This window comes from Dreissena polymorpha, chromosome 7 (assembly GCF_020536995.1).
Source record: "Dreissena polymorpha isolate Duluth1 chromosome 7, UMN_Dpol_1.0, whole genome shotgun sequence".
In the NCBI taxonomy this organism is placed as follows: domain Eukaryota; kingdom Metazoa; phylum Mollusca; class Bivalvia; order Myida; family Dreissenidae; genus Dreissena; species Dreissena polymorpha.
Genome location: NC_068361.1, coordinates 102,458,474 through 102,481,365, shown reverse-complemented (window position 1 = coordinate 102,481,365; position 22,892 = coordinate 102,458,474). Strand labels below are relative to the sequence as shown.

The 22,892-nt window shown below is 35.7% G+C and overlaps 2 protein-coding genes across 2 annotated transcripts; both read right to left on the bottom strand.

Annotated features, from left to right (window-relative positions):
• Positions 1 to 1,105: 1,105 nt before the first annotated feature.
• Positions 1,106 to 6,842, bottom strand: LOC127839985 (uncharacterized). Its single transcript, XM_052368375.1, has 8 exons — positions 6,837 to 6,842; positions 6,017 to 6,120; positions 5,251 to 5,322; positions 4,370 to 4,641; positions 4,002 to 4,216; positions 2,897 to 3,083; positions 2,365 to 2,562; positions 1,106 to 1,347 (listed from the first exon to the last, which is right to left on the bottom strand). Exons 1-8 carry the CDS (start codon positions 6,840 to 6,842, stop codon positions 1,106 to 1,108), a joined length of 1,296 nt encoding a protein of 431 aa, XP_052224335.1.
• Positions 6,843 to 7,075: 233 nt separating this feature from the next.
• Positions 7,076 to 21,820, bottom strand: LOC127839984 (uncharacterized). The gene is made up of 5 exons (XM_052368374.1): positions 21,741 to 21,820; positions 12,033 to 12,206; positions 11,068 to 11,209; positions 10,322 to 10,464; positions 7,076 to 8,186 (listed from the first exon to the last, which is right to left on the bottom strand). Exons 1-5 carry the CDS (start codon positions 21,818 to 21,820, stop codon positions 7,412 to 7,414), a joined length of 1,314 nt encoding a protein of 437 aa, XP_052224334.1. The 3' UTR covers positions 7,076 to 7,411.
• Between the last annotated feature and the right edge of the window lie 1,072 nt (positions 21,821 to 22,892).

Genomic DNA, 22,892 nt, shown 5'->3' with positions numbered 1-22,892 from the left:
CAACGTTCATGAAGCGTTTCATTCATAAATTTGTGCGTCGGATGTCAAAACCAGCTCCACCAACACATCGGCTCCGTTATGTCCTGAATAAAATACATGTATATTTTCTTGAGTACCAACTGCAACTTACAAATATAAAAAACATTCACGGCAGTATTTTTTTGTGCAGGCCTACTGGTCTTAATGGCAATTATAAACGCATGTAGTTTAAGGTTCATGTAGAGGCTTCAGTTTGAAAAATGTGGAACCCCTAGCATTAAACTCAAATTTGACTAAACGAAGAGTGCCACATTGAAAATGTTTACATATTTGCTTAAAAGGGTGGTTTTCCTTCAAACTGCTACCAATTTTGTGCAGCAAAATCGTATACCATCGACAAAATCAATCAAAATACAGCGCGATTTTAACGCAAAAATAGACATTATTTTCAAAAATCTGAATGAAGTTTATTCAACGTTTTTCGGCGGAAAATTATATAACTAGTTAATAATATCGACATAGATGAGGGCAAGTTACGCTTAAATAATGAATTTTAATGGAGATTATTAAACAAAGGGAACTAACTCAGCTTTTTCAGTAAAGTAGTCAAAATGGATCGTATGTTTTCTCTTTTTTCATTTATTTAACATACGGAAAATAAACGTGCGCCAACTTCTGTCACAATTTTGTCACTTGCATTCTGCGTAGTTACATTATGTTTACTGTCTGTTGCTAACTGCCGTTGTTAATGACGCTTAGTGGCATATCCGATTATGACTGGTTACAGGAATAATGAACACACAAACATTGGAAAGTCACCAAGCATGTTGCAACAATCATCAAGTATAACCGAAAAGACAACAAGCATGTTCGAATTTTCATGAAGCATATTAGAATTAACATCAGGAATAATGTATATATTCACCATCAATGATGTAATGTTGCCACAATCATAAAGTATAAACGAATAGACAACCGGCATGTTTGGAATTGTCATGAAGCATATTAGAATTAACATCATTCACCACGAATGATTTTTACCGAAATACCGTTCCATATATACCCATGAAAAGGAATATAACACAATTTCCTAATGAGTCATGATGTATTAAACTATCTTGGGAAATTATTCCGCTTGAAATGTCTGGCTATTGATGAGCAGTTCGGAGTAATGTTGCACATCTTCAACTTCGCGTGGCACTTCAGCCAGCGTCAACACCAGGGCACATGTGTTAACCCGAAGCGTGTCCCCAAATTCCACATCAATAACTTTATGGAAGCCCACTGCCGGCATTGTCGCTGATCCCGTCAGCCACATCAGCACGTCATTTGGCTGTAGCTTAACCCCGTTGACAGATGCAGTTGATCCTGAAATATAAATAAAATTGCGTTTTGTACAATAATTGTTTCCCAGTTGTGCGTGTGTACGTGCGTAAACGAGCGGTTACTTCGTTTTGGAATTAGCTATAATTATATATCAACAACATAGCATAAAACATATAGAATGTCGGCAATATGATTCTTAAACTTGGACGAATTCATTTAATCTATCATAAATGTTTCACACCAAAAGTCCATTATGCTTTATTTAAATCCCTTCATTGTAATGCTGTAGGTAAAATTGACTTCTTTCTACCACATAACAGTTAAAAATTGTTTATTTTGGTGGCCGTTTCTAATTTTGGCGGACATTTTTGGTCTGTAAACAGTATTAGATTGTGTCATTCAATTTAACATAGATATGTAGCAAGTTTAAGCTTTATGTAATAAACATAAGTCCGGCAACGATTATACAAATCCCGACAAATCAATAAGACTGGCTATACTAAATTGTAATGCTGTGCCTCGTATTGTCATACAGTTTAGCAGTATTGCAAAATTGTATAGAAATGACTTAAGCACGTACAGGGCAGAATCCCCTGGTATTTTGCATGTAAAACATTGACACATTAACATACTTAAATAATTATCTAAATTAATATGGGTGCTCTATTGCATTTCAAGGCCTGAAATGAATGAAATTATGTGCTATTGCAATGATAACCAATTATTTCAAGCACTCGCGCTTATAATGATACTGTTAGTTGCAACAATATATCTTTTAGTTGCCACAATATATATATATATATATATATATATATATATATATATATATATATATATATATATATATATATATATATATATATATATATATATATATATATATATATTGCAATACGATTTCTATGCAGAGAAATATATAACAAAACGTTTTGCGCGACAAACCCCCTTGTTAAGATTTTTCGTTGTAAGTTAATATTTGGACACACTGTGTCAGTCATCCCATGTGTTCATAATGTTACTTAATACGTATGATCTACGCTGTAAACGTTTATTATCTACCTTTGGTAGCTCGGAGGAACGTCAGAAAACCTTGAGCTGTCTGCTGATCAGTTTCTGCATGATTCCCAGTCCGATATCGGAAATGCAAAAGCAAGCGAACTGCTTCTACAGTCACCGGTTTTGTTCGGCCGCTGAATATGCAGTAGCTATCATCAGGCCTCAAACGCAGCAACTCAAGGACCTGATGAGTCTTCAGTCCTATGAATATATTTAAAAACATTGATCAGTAATGTGTTGAACTTGATACGATTTACTAAATCAAAAAGTTACAAATCAACGAGCTATTTTTCACAGCGGGGAGCACAGCCTCTGGCTGGGACCTCCGGCAAAAGATGGCGCTATTCTTCTTTACTACTTAGTAATTTTGCACGAAGAGGAATTTCAATGGATGCAGAAGGGTCAAATATGGGAAGGATAAAGTAAAAGGTTAAGCAGTTTTTTCAAAATAGGTGAAAGTGTCATTGTTTGTATGACTTATTTTAAAGAGTTCGGAATTAATTCAATTAGCAGTAGGCTGAAAGACATATCTTACCATCGACAAACTGGTCAAGCTCAACCCGACTGCTCTCAACCAGGTTATTGACTAGGGCACCAACCAGGGCTGGTATGAAGCTCTTGTTGAAGCTGGTGGATGGGATTAGAAACCCAGCAGTACAAGCTTCATCAAACATCTGTTGGAAGAGTGTTTGTGCTGCAGCGTCACTATCGGCCTCCTTCATCTGAAAGTTCATACGATCGACATTACACAGTGCTTCCATTCTTTACTTACATTATTGTAACTACACATGGACGTTTTCAACTAAACAATTACAACCGTGCCACCCGGCAGCGCAGCGGTAAATACATCCAAAACTAGAACATGGACACTCCTGCTCAAACCGACCAAATAGAACAGAAATGAGACAAATTCACAAACAGAATAATGCTTGGCAGTTAACCTCCAAACAATTAAATCTTCGGAAGGAGACCTATGTCCGGTTTCGAGCCTATCCTTGACTGTTCTGATAGCATAGGCGGCCCTGAAGTGGGAGCCACACTACCATATCCTGACTGTTATAAGGCATGCAGTTATATAACTATTTACTATATCCGAACAATTTCAGACATCCTTCTGCAACCATGACATGCAAAGTAACATAACAAATATACAACCGTATACACAAGAAAGCAAAAAAAGACACAACCGATCAAGAAAACTAACAAACAAATAGGCAAGAAAAAATTGACACAAGTGTCCAAACCAAGGTGTCTATAGGATGGGACATTAACCCTTTTTATGCTGAATTATCAATTTGATTGCATGAACATGACTTTAATAAAATTTATGAATACTTTATGATGTACATCTTAAAGCAGAATGACAACTCTCATCAGACTCTTCATTTATTTTGAAGATAATTATGTAGAAACGTAAGGAATAAAGAGCGCTCGACTATTGTCAGTGCTTGATAGTATTATATGTGTCAACAAGGGGACTTAATTCTGTCAAAATACCATCTGGTCTTAAGTATCTATTAAATTGTGATAATTATGGTAACAAGTAGGTATGAAAGCTGTATGTTGATGAGAACGAAAATATATCAGAGTTTGTAAAACTTTAATATTTTGTTTAACATTGTGTATATAACAAAACTGACCTGTTCTATCAGCTGAGCAAGGTGCTCTGGCAGATCCCCCTCGCTCACTACACTACGGTCACGGTCCAGGATGTAGTCGGTCACTATATCCGAGAAAATCGGCAGACCGGGACCGTCCTGTAAGACGGACAGTGCTACTAACTGCCCAAGATAGTAGAATGTCCGCTTACGTTGTTCAATGAAATTCTTCTGGAAGGCCAGACGTCCCGGTCGTCCTGAAATATAAAAAATGCATCAATTGCAAATCATAGCCAAGTTTTTATAGAAATTATACAATGTCATACATTTTCTAGGTTGAACGCATGTTTAAAAAAGACATCTCTAAACGGAAAGGTTTTTCAAACCTAACGGCAGATGTTAACTCTTACCAGTTATAAATGTCGAATGAGACACCTGGTACAGAAAAAGTGTCCAAAATTCTCTTCTCAACCCTCCCAGGTCGATGCCTTGTTCTCCCAGGAAGCGGATGTGCAGGGGGCTGTGTAGGTCCTCCTGTGAAACTCTTATATACTGGAGAGCATCCCGCAGCACAAAATTCCTGCGAACCTCCAGTGTCAGTGGATCTTCATCTGTCTGTCTGATGCATGTCCTCGCTTGCTCGCGCAGCATCTGCGTGAGTTCTTCAGATGTTGTCACAGGTCTGAAAGAAGCAAATGAAAATTAGAACAAATGGGTTCTCTAGATTTTTTAAGTTGGCGTATGCTCATAAAGTATGGGTATATACCTAGATCAGACAGCACCATAGTTCTGATCAGGGGTTAATGTATTCGATTATTTATGGCTTCTGAATAAGTGTTTACTTCTTCTGGTAATAATAGAAAGCATAATTATTATGCAAGTTGCACAATTTCTTTGGATATCTGAGTAAATAAAAGTGCATCATAAGGTATCATTCGTTTTGCCCATGTTTAGGGCTTTATGATTTAAACAATATTTATAACGTGTATCTAAACTTAATTTAATATAAATTAATGCTGCCAAAAATAAACATTGAAATAATATCAATCATTCAGATTTGGTATTGCTTCTGTCGTATTAATGCAGTGCAGTTAAAGATTCTCCTTTGAATGTCAAATCCTTGCAGTGCGGCAGCGTCTTTCCTGTATGGTGTTATCTCCACATTCATTTCAATTTGGTTGAGGTTAGGAGGTAGATTGGTCGAAGCTACTGATAGTTTGCCACTCTTCTATATAAATAGGAATTCATGCTAAAATCCCTTTATTTTATTGAACATTTCAACTATAGTTACCCTGAACTTGTTGACGTTCTTATTTCAGGTACCTCAGTGTCTCCATATTCGTCTTCTGGTTGAGAAACATCCCTTAAATGAAAGGAAAAAAAAACACAGCAAGATACTGTTTTTACTCTATTGGCGAGTTCACTGTAGCATATTTGTATTATTTATCTAAAAATACGGTACCAGGTTTTTAAAACAATGGTTACAATGTTATTTCATAGTTAACCCTCACGGATGTTTTGTTAAAGAATTAATGGACAATATGATGTAAATGTTAATTGATACGGTGCTTTCATATTCTATATAAGGCTAGTACACACAATAATCCGAAATTGTGAGTATATCTAGATTCTAAATTTAATTCATTTTAACCAGAAATAAACCACTTAATATGCATATGTCTACAAAATTCAAATAACAGAGGACTTCGTTTTCTTAGGGTATTACTTTGCTCTAACAGGTTCAGTTTTAGCGCGACATTAAGCTAGTTTCAAGTGGAGAAAGACACATGCTGCAGTTAGTCATCTGATATCATTTATTGAAAATTAATCCCAATCCGATATCCAAATATAACCCTACGTCCCTCCCGGAGTCTTTCTTTCAATGAAAATCTGATCGTCGTCACCGGAGTATTTTCATACATAGAGAGAAACAGTTGTTCACAAAGCAATCTCGGACACGGGGGACCCCCTTCCTCTTGGGCACGAAATTTCACCCAATGGCCGGAAAAAAGTTTTTAAAAAAACATTTTTTTATCGTAAAAAACAACAACATTTACCTAGTCACATCTATCAACGTCCTTGTGGAGACCCGGAACTGAACTGTCGGCGTCCCTGCGTCGACAAACCCTGTAGACTGAACAGTCTGGTGCTGTTGTGTTGCCTGTTGTATAGAAATGTATACCCTGAGAGTCAAAAGTAAATTGATCAAAATACCCATGCTTTCTTTAATTAAAACTATCTTTAAGTGAAATTGAACTATGCGTGAGGTGATCCAAAATTAAATGAGGACTACGCCTATATTGTATTATCACTACAAATAAACGTTTTTACAATGGAAATAAACATTTTGCAACGTAATTTAATACTTACAGACTAAGCTTATGATGCAAATTCTACACAGTATTTACACATTATTTGAGACGTATAATAAGCGTTACTAAAGCAACATCAGGACGTCAAGGTGGGGAGCGTCTTTTGATTAGTTTTATATAATATACAATATCGCCTATTTGAAAGCGGATGAAACAACTTAAAAAGTTACATGCGACCTCTATGACGTTACCGACAACATGTGCTAAAATAAGCGTCTGAATTCGGCACTACTTGGTAACATTTCCAAGAGGGCTAATGTCCTACACTCAAGCTAACACGGTTAATATCTATAATTTGAAATCTCGTTTACATACATATTGCTTAACAAAACTAAATCATTTATTCAGAAAACTTTCAAACATCAAAAGCTAGGAGCTATAAAATTCCAGATATCAAAAGTTAATTGAAGACAATATTAAACATTACATTCATAACGTTTACTAATATTCCTGATTCTTCAGATATAATCAGAATAGATAACACATTTTCAGCATTTTCATTTACATCCATCTGTGAATGTCTACCAGATAAGTAAGTCACACTTTGGATCGTGTTTGTTATCTTTTTTTTCTATCTGCAATCTACATCAATTGTGTATACAAATTGGAATTAAACATTCCCATGCAAAAACAACAACTAATTCTTTTAGAAATTATGTTAAGTTAAACCTCAATAAAACGCTACAAAACTTTAATATTCAACATGTATTTACTTTTTACTAAATAAGTACGATAGTCCTTTGAGTAAACTTCATACTGGTGTTCATATGTATAACAATATACATTAGGTACATCAATCAAACACTAAGTGTATGATAGCTTACAGGTGTGAAAGCGGGAATATGATTGCAAGTTTGTATCCCCTAACCCTCTGGGGGGGGGGGGGGATGACAACTTGTTCAACCACGCAGGGCAAGATAGAGCATGCGGGACGTGGTCATCGAGGGTGGATGACGTTCTTTGAACCTCAGGAAGAACAACTGAGTAGATGAGGAAGCTACTGAAACTTAGAAAACGACGAAGCCAGAGGTGTCCTCTGTTACAACCCATTGACCACTTAGAACTGTTCAGTATACGTCATTATATGTTTAATGCCTGCGAACAAAAGGACACAGCCTGTTCAAACAAGTCAACAGCCAAACCATCCTCTGAATCCAAGGGTCTTATTCTATTAGTTAGTTCTGCCATTTGTTCATGGTCAATGGGTGTTGTAACAGAGGACACCTGTAGCTCATCGTCATTTGCTGAGGCTACAGGAGCTTCCTCATCTACTCCATAGTCCTCCTCTGAGACACTCAGTTGTTCCTCCTGAGGTTCAAAGAACATGTCATCAACCCCTCGATGACCACGTCCTGCATGCTCTATCATGCCCTGCAGATAAAGCTGGGTGGGTGTTCTGCCCCTCTCCTCACTCAGTCTGTGGCAGTTCCATCCGTCACGGAAGCGGTCTAAGGCCCGCTGAATGAGTGGAACATACACGAGGTGTAAGCACCACATGTGTACTTCCGAGCTCAGGTCCAAGCGACCCGTCTCCTCTAGATGTTGGAAGAGCTGGTGGAACACATTGGTACATGCAGAATACATGTCCCTCCAGAGACGCTCGATCCTCTGGTTGTGGACGCTCTTCCCAGTAATGAAGGATCCACGTCCAGGGCCTCGATAGGATATCATGAAGGCTCCAACTCCTGTGTTTTCCAGACCTTTATCCGATCTCACTCTGGAAGGTACACCATACTGCCTAGTACCATTTATGAAGGCTTTCGTCATCGTGGTTGCACGGTTGTTGGTGGATACTTTCAGGAAGACACACAGTCTCGAGTATCCATCAATCCCACCGTGGACGACAAAGCCCCATCTGAAGATAAATAATTGGCTTTGAAATGACAGTAATATGTAATAGCGACATTTGCATGATGCATTATAAATTGCAACATATAAACATGATAGTAATTACATATTAATTCAATAATGATTTATTATATGCCTTTTGCTGCTTCAGCGGAAATGTGTGGCTTAAAATTTTAACCACTCATATCTCTCTTTACAGCACCAATAATAATTACTACCTATCTAGGAATTTATACCAGTATATAACATAGCTTTTTGCTATCAGATAAAAGGCGTATAGAAGATGTTTATTTTATATTCTATGTAAAAATAAAATATATTAATTAGGCATGTCAAATCCATAACTAGTTAACCTGTTTTGGTACATGTATTTTATTGTTAACCAATCGTCATCATTCCACGTAAATACAAGAAAAAGTAAAGAAGGATATGCAAATATACCCTGTCTACTTGATTGACTTGAATCCGTATTATCTCCTCGATTAAAAAATGTTTGGTACTAATTTTCATTGATTTTGTTGGGCACTTACACCATGATTTAAAATTCATTCTTTATTTTAAACATTTGGAATCCTAAAAGGATTTAAATTTTGCAATACTCCACATCCAAGAGTTGAACAAGAGCTGTCAGAGGACAGTGCGCTCGACTATTCGAGTGCTTGACAGTATAACGTAAGCCATCATGGAGGAGAGGGGGGGGGGTATAATGAGGGTGTGTGGTAATTTAATAGATGATCTTTCAAAAATAAGGAAATTTTTTTTATTATTTTTATTATTTTTCTTTTAGGGGGGGGGGGATTCTGGGGTGGGGCATGGGGGATGGTTTGGGTGGAGTGCATTGTGGTATGTCAGGTAAGCGTTGTTTTGTCAAAGTATGAATCAAATGTGATCATAAATAAAGAAGTTATGGCAATTTTAGCAAAATGTTCAATTATCTAAGTATAAAAGGCGCCATAATTCTGTCAAGATGCTTGATACAGTTGCCTGCTTTTGTTTATAGATTGGGATCATGTTGGTAAAGAAGTATGCAAAATATGAAAGCAATATGTCAAAGGACATAGAAAATATTTGAGGTGGTACGCAAATTATTGATCAATCTAAGTATAAAAGGGGCAATAATTCTGTAAAAATGCTTGATACAGTTGTCTGCTCTTGTTTATAGATTGGGGTCATGTTGGTAAAGAAGTATGCAAAATATAAAAGCAATATGTTAAAGGACATATTTGGGGTAGTACGCAAACTTTAACATTTGATGCATATTCTAAGTGGAAAAGGGGCCATAATTATGACAAAATGCTTGATAGATTTGTCTGCTATTGTTTATAGGTTGAGGGTCATGTTGGTAAAGAAGTATGCAAAATATTAAAGCAATATGTGAAGGGAGAATGAAAATATTTGAGGTAGTTCGAAAACTTTAACATTTGCAAGCGGACGCAGACGCTAACGCTCACGCCGACGCCGGGGTGAGTAGGATAGCTCCACTATATATATTTCATATATAATAGTCGAGCTAAAAATGAAGGTTTTGATGCTTCCAAGCCTGCTTTGTTGGAAGTTTGGAGAACAAAACTTGAGAATATTACTCTTAAATTTTCCTTAACAATAACCTTGCAATACTCAATATTTCTAATGGAGGACTCACTTTTTTTTAGCTGAAATAAGGCCCCATTCCCCCAGCAAAATATATATTTTTTCCCCATATTAAATACAAAATTCTCCCTTCACTTAAGCAAATTGATTGCCATAGACTCCAACTTGTCAAGATGTAGAACACAGTGTTAAAACTAAATAAAATTGTAATACCTGTATAAGGTGTTTCATATAAGCAGATTGTGGCTAAGTGGTAAACAAATACTCTAATAATATTACGTTCTATGATCTATGCCTCATTTAACCCTTTATCACTTAGATATGTATTTTGACGCATTTGTAGTCTCTTAGAAAGTTACATATAATTAAATATCTTTTTAAATGTATTCAAGTTTTAAAGGTTTCATTTCCAACCCTGAGATACTGATGAGCAGCAAACAGCATAAAACCTGAACAGACTCGAAGGCTGTTTTGGTTTTATGCTGTTTGCACAAAGTGATTTTCTTTTTTCTTCTGAGTGGGAAATGGTTATTAAACGTTAGCTGTTTTAACCTGATTAACTTGTGGTTTCCATCAATATGCCACAATGAATTTGGTGCTGCAACCTTGTAGACCAGTCGTCTTATGGAATGACACCATCTCAAAGCCACTGCTGCGGCATCAACTCGTATTAGGCTGTCAGCAACTCTCTGCCTCTGAACTCTACAGGCTTTTTCCGCTCCATTTTGGGAAAACGCCACACTGGAATTTTGGGAATTTCGCGTCGTGAAAAACCCCATTTTGGGAAAAAAAATAATCGCAAAATTGGCTCAATTGGGAAAAATTATTGCATATAAATAGTGTTTCTTATATTTTAAAGAAGCCATTAACTGGTAAATAACGACTATTTGGATAACATATTATTAAAATTTTACAAAATATTATGAACATGTGTGATAAGTGCAGGTTTTTTAATCTTAATTTGGTGAAAAGGCTTGGCCTTTAATGAGGTGAAAAAAATCGCGCGAAGCGCCGGATTTTGAGGAAAATAAGGAAAGTCTTAAATAATAATTAACATATTTTACAGTTTTTAAAACAAATTCAAGGCAACAGATAATTTAATTATGCAATACTTTCTATTTTCTACACCGGATCAGGCCAATTTATATATTTTAAGGGTAAAAAAAAAAAAAAAAAAATTTTTTTTTTTTTTTTTTTTGAATTGGGAATATTTTTTTTCAATTGGGAAAAAACAACCAGATTTGCATTGGGAATGGGGCCGAATTTCGGACCCGTGGCATAGGGCGGAAAAAGCCTGCTCTATGTCCTCGGCTCTGCAGCAGGCCTTGAACCATTCTCTGACCAAGGGACGGGTTCCCTTGGGTCACTTCTCGTACAAGATCATCTAATGCATTATTTGACAGCACCGAGTATGTCTGCCTCAGCTTTAGACCAAAGGATCTGAAACAAATTCAGCAGGCTTTCAGCTGGTTTTCTCACATGTGTATCATGCAAATTGCATTTGAATAATGATAGACACAATCTTCACTTTAGCATTGTTGAACAACTAGCCCAAATCTTTATGCATTAATAGAACAGATTAAAATACCCACTAGCCCGATTATTTGAATCTGGAAATTTTAATAGCCAAAATTACATATCACTAGCCCCGGGCTGTCGGGCTAGGGGTTAGCGTCAAGACTGTAGACATATTTAACTATAACCAAAACTATTAAATTTACTTAAAACTAGTTAAACCATTTCTTTGTCGATAAATCTTGTCTAATTTATCAAAAAAGGTTCGATCTTATCCAAGTTCACCAACCAGACATGCACACAATAATTCATTGATCAATAAAAAGGGTTTAATAAGACCATTAATTATGAAATAAGTGACAAAACATTAGACTCAAACCATGGTTTAATGCACAATCACAAACTGAACTACTCAATCTGTGTCTATATCAGGGGACTCTCTGTTTTTGGGGAACAGTACCTGTACCCTCAAGCAGGTGGAAATTATGCATTATTTATCCAAATAGGGGAATTTAAACCAAAAATATAATGAAACACAAAAGTATGTTTTTAAATCTCTATTTTAAATCTATAATTATATTTTTTTTACCACAAACAACTAACATGATGCAGTGACACAGGCCTTCAGATTATCTGGGAAATTTGTGAAATGAAGGGTGCTTACAGGTAATCATTATAAACTTTCTTAGGTAACAGGAGAAACTTCATGTAAATATTTCTTTCAAATTTCAAATATTATGCACTATACCTAAGCCTTCGCTTGACCGATGAGTCAGACACATGCAGAAGATCTGCCATTTGTTGTCTTGTAAAGCCAGCTTCAATGAAGAATTCCAGCTGTTCTCGAGAAATTACATACACAGGACGACCTCTTGTCCTCTGTTGATTGGCAGAAAAGAACCTGACCGATGGAAACGAGGAACTAAAATCAGATAAAAAACACTTTGAACTATTAATAAGCAATGCTCCTTAATCATATGTCAGCATTCGTTCCCAATTACCTGGAACCGGACCTATTCCAATTATTGCAAATTAAGAACAATCCAAAAAGAACACATAGTTATACGAAAAAGGCTGAATACCAAAAAGACTACAAACATACCACAAAGGCAGAAAAATGGTTTTGGGTTTTGATTTTCTGCCTCTCTGGATCCCAATCATGCCCATTATCTATATTGATACATGTATGCATACTCATGATAATGTAGTGTTTCCTTCTGCAAAAATATTTCCATTGACAGTGAACATTCAGAATAAAAAACAACAAGATGTGTTTGTAAAACAATATGTCGCCCATGTAATTGACATTTGACCTTGAACAAAGACCTTGACCTTTCACCACTTAAAATGTGCAGCTCCATGAGATACACATGCACGTCAAATATCAAGTGGCAAATATCAATATCGCAAAAGTTATGGCCAATGTTAAAATTTGATGCAAACCAACAAACCAACAGACAAGGCAAAAACAATATGTTCCCCAGTATAGACCGGGAGACATATAAACAGTGTTAAGGCTTTTGGTCAACATTCACAAAATGAGTAACCGCTGCATTGAGCTGGGAATCCTGGAAGAACTATGCAAATAATATGTTGTTGATTAAACATAAAACTTATAACAGTGTCCAAATTATAAATACGAGCAACATCTATTTAATATTGTCGTCGGATGTTTCGGGCCCCAGGTGTTTCCACCATGCATGTTTCCCCCTTAGTCATTTCACTTCAAACTTGAAGTGTCATTGCATGGCATGGTTTACCAAGTATCTTTATCTTCTATTTACAATAAGACGTTTACGATAAACTAAACTGTATTTGTTTTAAAAACGTTTTATGTGTCATTTCATGCTTTGTTTTGAATAAACTATACACGAAAATAACAAAATTAACAATAGCAAAGTAAAATAAATGTTGTTTTATTTTAAAAAAAACGATAGCAAAGTGTAATCAAATTTGTTTAATGTATGCGAGTTAGTTTAAAAGTAAGTTTCAAAATAACACGGGTCATACAGATATCTACTATATGCAATGTTTAATAATAAAGAGGAAGTGGTATTTTGCTTTCTTTTTTTATTATTTGTTTTTCTATTTATTTATACGTATACTGTGTGTATGTACATTTCTGTATACTTATTTAAGAACGCGACCGATTAAATTTTTGGAAATCGATCTATTGTCGACCTTTTAATTGTACATGTAGCTTCATTGGTTGTAACTTAAGAATTGTTACTTAATGTAACTAACTAATGGGGTTGTCTACCCTCGGAACTTCAGTTAAAACCCATTGCCCGAGCACACTGCTTAACATAGATAATATACTGTGCGTTAAAAAGGCCGAAAACAGGCCATATGGTCAGCTCAATTTTACTGGGCTGAGCCATAAACATAATAGGGTACTTTGCAGCGTTGATGCGGTGCTTTAATAACAAGGGCTGTTTGTAAAACATGCATGCCCCCCATATGGGCTGTCAGTTATAGTGGCAGTCATTGTGTGAATACGTTTTTTGTCAATGTGACCTTGACCTTTGACTTAGTTACCTGAAAATCAATAGGGGTCATCTGCCAGTCATGATCAATGTACCTATGAAGTTTCATGATCCTAGGCCTTATTATTCTTGAATTATCATCAGGAAACCATTTTACTGTTTCAAGTCACTGTGACCTTGACCTTTGACCAAGTGACCTGAAAATCAATAGGGGCCATTTGCCAGTCATGATCAATGTACCTATGAAGTTTCATGATCCTAGGCTTATGCGTTCTTGAGTTATCATCCGGAAACCATTTTACTATTTCGAGTCACTGTGACCTTGACCTTTGACCTAGTGACCTGAAAATAAAACGGGGTCATCTGCCACTCATAATCAATGTATCTATGAAATTTCATATTCCTAGGCCTAAGCATTCTTGAGTCATCATCCGGAAACCATTTCACTATTTTGAGTCACTGTGACCTTGACCTTTGACTTAGTGACCTGAAAATCAATAGGGGTCATCTGCCATTCATGATCAATGTACCTATGAAGTTTCATGATCCTAGGCCAAAGCTTTCTTGAGTTATCATCTAGAAACCATCTGGTGGACGGACCGACGTACCAACATGAGCTAAACAATATACCCCCTATTCTTTGAAGGGGGGCATACAAATCTAATAAATTTAAAAAAAACTTTACTTTAACAATGAAATATATAATATAACAAGATACTCAAGAATCTATGCATATAAAACTACGCTAAGAGACAAGATTTCCTATTTGCTGACTGCATTTTAAAAACATGGCGTTGATTGGTCCGAATTCCTTAACTTGCAAAAGCAAGTAGGTCAATCTGTTTTGAGATGAAAAATTTGCACAATGAAAGGCCTTGACATTAACTTTACTATCTATAACGTAAACAATGTAGAATTTCATGATAGGAAATATATGGAACAAAAAAAGGATAATTACATCCATTAGTACTTAAATTTATTTGCATTTAGAATGATTGTTTTATACTGTTAAACTACCATGAAGGTGTTATATTGTTATTTTCATTATAATTATTATCATTATTATTCTATTGATGTTATTTGTGATAAAAAGAAAGAGTAAGAAAGAGAATAGCCCAATTTATATAAGTAGTGATGGTGAAAACACATACTATTATAAGTGGCATCATCATTACTAGACCCATTGTTCAGCGTATGCTGCAATGGAGTTGTTGTTGGAGTCTTTTAACTTTGTGATCTGTGTTTTTTGATGTTATTATAATATGAAATTATTTATAGTTTTATATAAATTAGAAAAAAAATTCACAGGTGTGTTCTTTATTTAAAATAAAAATAATATTAATAGTTTTGGAGTTTTCCAGACCACAAAGTGGTTCAACAATGCCACTATTTGTTAACAGACATTATATGACTAATGATAAGTATAAATCTGATGTTAAGGTTGTATTAATGCATATAAAGTCATAAATTTACACCGGTTGTATTAATGTATATAAAAGAAATAGACAAACGTGGAAAGTTTTTTTAAAACTTTATTAAATTATGCAAGTAGAGCCTGGTAAAATAGCTCCCCTTTATAGTATCCCTATTGCTTAAGTGCATTAATTTATAAGGAAAAATGGTAAATATTGTATTTATATTTGTATTTTAGTACATAATTGTATGTGTATTGTAATTTAGTATATATTTATAGAGTGGTATAATGTTGAACACTTGCAGACAGGGAATATAGCGGTAATGCTCCAACATAAGATCCTGTCTGTATGGGACTTAGAGAGAATGGGGCTATGAAGAAGAAACATCCCCCAGAGTGGCGTTAAGACAATATTTAAAAGAAAGTTAATAATAATATTTATATATCCAAAGGTAATGACGTACTTGTCGCCATACAGTCACCTTTATAGGGCCACATAACAATTTGAAAGTAAAACAATGTACATGTACTTTACAGTTAAAAATTAAACAAAACAACTATTTTATACATAAAAAAGGATTATTTACATTATGTACAGTACTATATGCATTTATTTATAAGTTAAATTCCAGTTACCACCCTGGGGGCTAAAAGGGGAAGTTTTGGAAGTGTAGGCAGGAATGAATGGGGGGTTTCCACTTTCCAGCAGGGGTAATACCACTGGGGTGATCTAAGGGAGATAATTTGTATAGGAGAACTATTTTAGGATGGTTTTTTTCCCCTGGACCAGAGGGAGTGCATGGTAAATAGAAACTAATAAGAGTACAAATGGAAAGAAAAATAAAACAATATGATATTTGAGGTACTGGCATATTTCCGTTAAAATATAAAATTGGTAAAAAGACCAAATTATACTTGAATGATGAAAAAAAACACAAAAAGCTCTTATCCCTCCAATATAACTTAAATATAGGGGATAGACAAATGAGAAAATAGTACAAAAGTACCTTATTTGCTATATAAAATAGCATTTTTAACAAAAATTAAGGAAAATACAAAGGTACATTATTGGCTATAATGAACAAGATAGCAATATTAAGAAAATCTACAGTAATACCAAGAAGTTGGCATTACCCCGGAGAGGGCTAATTAAGGGTTTTGCAAGGTATAAGGCACTGCACCGTGCACTCCAGTCTGACATGGCTCTTCGCATTTGAAGGGGAAAGGGTGGGGTGTCAAAGGGCAAGGGAGGCGGTGCAATGCAGCCAACAAACCCGGTTTACTGGACAGCCTCGTCCCTTCTTTTAATAAAAGCTGCCATAAAATATGGTTGTATTAAGAAACTGAAAAATGTAAATGGCGATCTAGCGTTATACTAAATTAAACAAGAGCACCGCCTTGCGGGTGCAGACCGCTCATCTATTTTCTTTTTAAAGGTGAAGGGACTCTCATTTTCAATCACAAAGGAGGGAGGAGTGGAGTGAAGAGGGGTGTATAGTGTGGGGTTGTGGACATTTATTACATTATCTTCCAAAAAAGCGAGAAAAAAAAAAAAAAATCAGGGGGGGGGGGGGGTGGGTTTTGGGTGCGATGGTTGGACGGTATTTCAAACATAAACCATTTTTTAAAAAAAAATGGGGGGGGGGGTATAGTGTGAGGGTGTGGTGGTAATTTGTGAGATGATCTTAAAAAAAAAAAAAAAAAAAAAAAAAAAAAAATTGGGGGGGGGGTGGGGTGGGGGGGGGGGGTGGGGTGGGGGGGGGTGGGTGGGGTGGGGGTATAGTGTGAGGGTTTGGTGGTCATTTGTGAGATGATCTTTAAAAAAAAAAAAAAAAAAAAAAAAAAAAAAAAAAATAGGGGGGGGGGGGAGGGGGGGAGGGGGGGGAGGGGAGGGCACGGGGGATGGTTTGGGTGGAGTCTATTGTGGTATGTCAGGTAAGAGTAGTTTTCATCAAAGTATCAATCAAATCTAATCATAAATAAAGAAGTTATGGCAATTTTAGCAAAATTTAATAATTTGACCTTGAGAGTCAAGGTCATTCAAAGGTCAAAGTAAAATTAAAGTTGCCAGGTACAGTAACCTCATGATAGCATGTAAGTATTTGAAGTTTGAAAGCAATAGCCTTGATACTTAAGAAGTAAAGTGGATCGAAACACAAAATTTAACTATATATTAAAAGTTACTAAGTCAAAAAAAGGGCCATAATTCCGTAACAATGACAACCAGAGTTATGCAACTTGTCCTTTTACTGTACCCTTATGATAGTTTGTGAGTGTTCCAAGTATGAAAGCAATATCTATGATACTTTAGGGGTAAAGTGGACCAAAACATAAATCTTAACCAAATTTTCAATTTTCTAAGTATAAAGGGCCCATAATTCCGTTCAAATGCCAGTCAGAGTTACATAACTTTGCCTGCACGGTCCCCTTATGATAGTTCATAAATCTTGCAAGTATGAAAGCAATAGCTTTGATACTGTAGGAATAAAGTGGACCTAAACACAAAACTTAATCAAATTTTTAATTTTCTAAGTATAAAAAGGGCACATAATTCTGTCAAAATGCCAGTCAGAGTTACATTACTTTGCCTGCACAGTCCCCTTATGATAGTTAGTAAGTGTTGCAAGTATGAAAGCAATAGCTTTAATGCTTAAGGAATAAAATGGACCTAAACACAAAACTTAACCAAAATTGTCAATTTTCTAAGTATAAAAAGGGCACATAATTCTGTCAAAATGCATGCCAGAGTTATCTAAATTTGCCTGCCCAGTCCCCTCATGATAGTAAGTAAGTGTACCAAGTTTGAATGCAATAGCATTGATACTTACTGAGAAAAGTGGAACTAAGGCCAAAAAAAAAAAATAGTCTTGGTTCAGGGAACCCGACCGACCCTATTTTTTGCCCCCGACCCTAACGATTTTTTTGGTCCATGGAAAAAAATCTGATGGCGAAAATGCTAAAATCTCGTAAAATTTCATTGAAAACAGCCACCAATTAAACCTGGATTGGTTTTCTATATTTTTCTCTTTGTTTCAATGAAAGTGTTCGCAATTTGAACAGTGAACAATAACCGGTCTGCACTTGTATACGAGACATCGCTTGACCTTATTGTTATTGAAGTGCGCATGCTAGCTGGCCAATCAACATTGAGCTCGCTTACACATGAAATGACGTTGTTAAATGAAATGTAAAAATGGGTGGAGCTATGGAGTAATATTCGGTCATTCATGCGCAGACACTGTGCACTTTGAATACACAGTTAATATTGTCGTCTTCAAACAAAATAGCGGCCGGTCGCAAATGTCGTATTATTAAAGATTAAAAACGAAAAGAAGCGTGACAATATTTTAATTATTTCCAAGCTGTCTATTGATCTGAATTTAAAAGTGATAATTAAATAATTAGTTCTATGTCGATGATGTTACAACTTTCTGCCAATTTCCGATCGAAATGAAAAGATGATAATTAATTAATTTGTTTGTTTTACTCGCACACTATGCTAACTGACAGCAGCATATTTTAATCAAATAAAAATGTGAAAAACACGCGCGGTTAAATTTTAATTAACATTTCAAATTTTTAACACATAGGAAGAGTCATTCATCTACACTACTATAAAAATGGAAGTAACCACTTTGTCTCTAAAGTCGCTAACATGGCGTCTTTAACCTTAAAGCGTTGTTGGACGAAAAAGAGTCATAACAAAAAAAAAAAATTAAAACACAAAACACTAGAACATTCAAAGAGTCATGGAAACTTGACAACAATTGGCTTCGCTTTGATAATGAATCAAAATCAATGTACTGTGACGCCCTTAGCCTGTACAAACCAATAGCAACATTCAAATTTATGTACACTGCTCACTTCCTGTGCGATGCGCTCAAACCCATTGCCATTTTATCAAAAAATGTACCAGAAGAAAGACTTGTGCTATTCTGAGGTTACCCTCCTTTTGACAGCCACTATTCAGACTCTTGAGCACCTGTCGGAGACTAGGTCAGGTCTCATGATGAAAAAAATTCTGAAGGTCACACCCCAAACACCAGAGACTGATAAAGATGGCTTGTTCACTTTTGAATATGAAGGTCACACTATCACAGACAGACAAAGAAAAAATGGTTGGCTAAAAGAAATTTTGGGCCAGCGCTAGCCCTGAAGAAGTGCATAAAAAGCTAGGAATATTGAATAATATACAACGACTAAATACCACATGTGCAATATTAATCATTTGGTCAGTGTTTAAACAATCATGGGTGCATTAACTGACCCGTTTTCACCCTGAAATCAGTCGACTGGTAAAAAAAAAAAAAAAAAAAAAAAAAAAAAAAAAAAAACCTACCTACCCTCCTACATTTTTCTGGCCATGTTCCCTGAACCAAGACTATTTTTTTTTTTGGCCTAAACGCAAAACTTAACCAAAATTTTCAATTTTTTAAGTATAAAAAGGGCACATAATTCTGTCAAAATGCACGCCAGAGTTATCTAACTTTGCCTGCCCAGTCCCCTCATGATAGTAAGTAAGTGTACCAAGTTTGAATGCAATAGCATTGATACTTTCTGAGAAAAGTGGACCTAAACGCAAAACTTAACCGGACGCCGACGCCAACGCCAACGCCAACGCCAACGCCGACGCCGACGCCAAGGTGATGACAATAGCTCATAATTTTTTTTCAAAAAATAGATGAGCTAAAAATGTGTTAAAATAAAGAATATCAGGTCAATGCCATTGGCCTGATTTAGAAAGGGCGGTGGAACAATAAGCCCAATAAAGCTAAAACAAAGTTGTGTCAAAGTGACACAAATCCAACACAATTACAATAGGATTATGTCAGATTTGTGTAAAGATTACACGGTTTAAAAGAATCAGTCTCATGACTGTATAATTGGGTGGGGATTGTCTGCTCTCCCTCCCCCAATGACCTAGATCTTGTCAGTTATCTGACAGTCTATAAGGTATTTGGCGAGGGCAGAGTAGACCGGGCCCCTAGCTGCTCCCTTGGGGTCTAGCACCTTGGAAAGGTTAAAACTAGTCCATGGGAGTGCAATGCAGCTTCGAGGTGGTCCCTCTGCGTCTTATGGTTTTGACAGTGTAGCAGCATGTGGGGTGCAGTGAAAAATTACGGCAAATTAGAACTTTTCTTTTTTTCGTTAATTGTGTTTGACAATCCCATTAAAGTCTTTATGATCTGAACAATTTTTAATATTTCATTATTTTGCAAAGTACTGAGCAAAATAAGATATAATGGTCAGGACAAGATGTTTTTGGGTCAGGACATATGAAATATTGGTCCCTGGTGCGACCAGACAACTGGCTTCAAAAGTTTATGTCGAGCCCTGAAATGTACGATTAACTGACCATTTATTTACTCAAACCGATAAATATGACAAACTGTCACAAACACAAACAGATGGCGATCTCTATCAAACTCTTAAAAAAGTTGGTTTACTAAGAATAAATCTATATCAACTTAAACTTATCAAGTACATGTAGTTAATTATTATTTTGTTTAAAAGATCCATGTATGAGTAATTAAACTTTTGTAGACCACACTAGACAATGAAATAAAGCTTGACATGATTTTGATATACATGTATGAGAGTGAAAATGTAATGTAACACTGACCCGATCTTATCCAGAAAATGAACTATAAAAGCGCTAGATGATCCAGAACGATTGATTGGACATCCTGAGTGCATGTGAAAACTGTTCAGACCACCTGAGTGTACTAAAGTATCAAACCATATTATAGATTACAATCTGCGATTTATGTTATAACATTACACACTAAATGTCCAATAGTGTAATTGACATGAAAAACTACAGTAACAAGTATCAAATTTTAAAAAAATGGGGGCGAAAAGATCAGGGAGGAAAAACCTTGGGAGCGAAACAAAATGCGAAAATACTTTGGCGCAAAACGTCCACAAATCTTTAACATAACAGTTAAGCAACTCCAAATGGAGTTATTGTTCTGCGCTTCGCAACAGTGAAAATAATATCTATGATCACTCATGGGCAAGACTGAACTTTAACTGTACGCAGTTGTTTACCACTATCAACAAAGCAGGGCTTTGGGGGCAGAAGGCTATAAGCCCCAGATACTAAGGAATTATTTAGGATAAAAAGGGTTATTAGGTGTTGCGTTTTGTGTTAAGTGTTGCATGCTTAGCAACGACGAAAGTATATGCTTTTCCATTCTTTTTTTACGTACTGGTTAAGTTCAATCGTCCCCACTCATGAAATAAAATGATAAGCTACCCTGGTCCATATAAACATACTCCCAGAGCCTTTGATGATTTTTGCTATGGCGGCTTTGGGTTATACAGCTGAAGGTTGATTTATTGCAACTAATGCTACCCAAACCAACAAAAAATCCAGACATAGTATCAGCCATAATTAACACTGTTAGCCATATATTTGAAATGATGGTCATCAAAATATTCAGTGACCTATTTATCAGACCTATTCACACACCCATGTGCATTGTCACTTTAAATATGTGCCAACACAATTAATCATATAATCATTAATTCAATTTATTAAAACAAAACTCACTTCTTATGTTGCTCTATGGATTCAATCATACGGACAATGATGTTAGCAAGTTCTTCCATCCTCGGATGTTCGGTGCACATTCTCCTAACATTCAGCAACAACGAATTAAGGGTAAGGAGAGAGTCGTCCAAAACATTCCTACTTTGATCACCAAGTACAATTCTACCGCATGATAAAATAATTTCTTTAGCTCTCTGAACGAATCGCGCCGCCATTTTCTTCGAATATAGCATTTACTGCGGGGTCAATATTTCTTTTTTCAAATTATTTTACTTAATAAAATCATTAAAGGACAAAAACATATGAACAAACACATGAATAAGCTCATTAAATATCTTTATTCTTCCGTATTGATTTTATTTAAATTTATTGTTAAATATTTAATTATTTTCTTTAAAAAATCTCGGTTTGTAGAGGCAAAAATGATTGGTTGAAAAATGACCCAAACAAAAAAATGTAACAGCAGGCATAAAAATATACCAACAGTCATAATTTGTAAACGCTGTGAAAAAATTGTAACCGCAGTGACAAAATAAATATCACCGCAGTGATAAATTTATTACCGCAGTGACAAAAATGTCACCGCGGTAACAATTTTGTCACCGCTGTGATATCTATTTTAAGCTGTTGGCGTATCTGTACTTTTGACCCAAAGGGTACGTCATATCATAGCCGTGTACACACATTCCTGATCAGTCAATTACCCCATGTGATCCTGACTTTATCGATGGTTGACGTTACACGTCTTTTGATGGCCAATAACAAAGAAGCAGCGCAGCGAATTGAAGCAAGTAATACAGAAGGTCGAAGGTCTGAAAATGTCTGACGTTAATGGTCCAATGCCGATTTTATAACGAAAAATTCTATTTTATAAATATAATATAGTATATATTCTAAAACGAGTGGAATCATAAAGAGCAATTGCAAAAAATATTATGATATTAAAAAAACGATGATCTTGTTTTCCGTAAACAGCTCGGGTATTTCCGTCACCTATTTTGGTTGTGACGTCACTTTTACACAAAGCGCATGACACTGAAACTCGTCAATTGTCATTACGGATCGAAGCGTGAACACTCGTCGCTTTTCGTCAACTTTGACAAACAATATCGTGTTATGTTAACACTGTTCCTTTTATATAAAAAAATCATT

Bases quoted from the DNA above. Each gene is read 5' to 3' on its own strand.
- LOC127839985 (XM_052368375.1), bottom strand. The intron at 5,323-6,016 runs GTAAATGTTGTT...CTTTCATTTAAG, and splicing joins ACGTTGATAGATGTGACTAG to GGATGTTTCTCAACCAGAAG. The intron at 4,642-5,250 runs GTAACTATAGTT...TGCTTCTTTCAG, and splicing joins AGAACGTCAACAAGTTCAGG to ACCTGTGACAACATCTGAAG.
- LOC127839984 (XM_052368374.1), bottom strand. From the start codon at position 21,820: ATGTGCACCGAACATCCGAGGATGGAAGAACTTGCTAACATCATTGTC. The intron at 11,210-12,032 runs GTATAGTGCATA...AATTTGTTTCAG, and splicing joins TCGGTCAAGCGAAGGCTTAG to ATCCTTTGGTCTAAAGCTGA. The intron at 10,465-11,067 runs GCAGGCTTTTTC...TGTAGAGTTCAG, and splicing joins TGCAGAGCCGAGGACATAGA to AGGCAGAGAGTTGCTGACAG.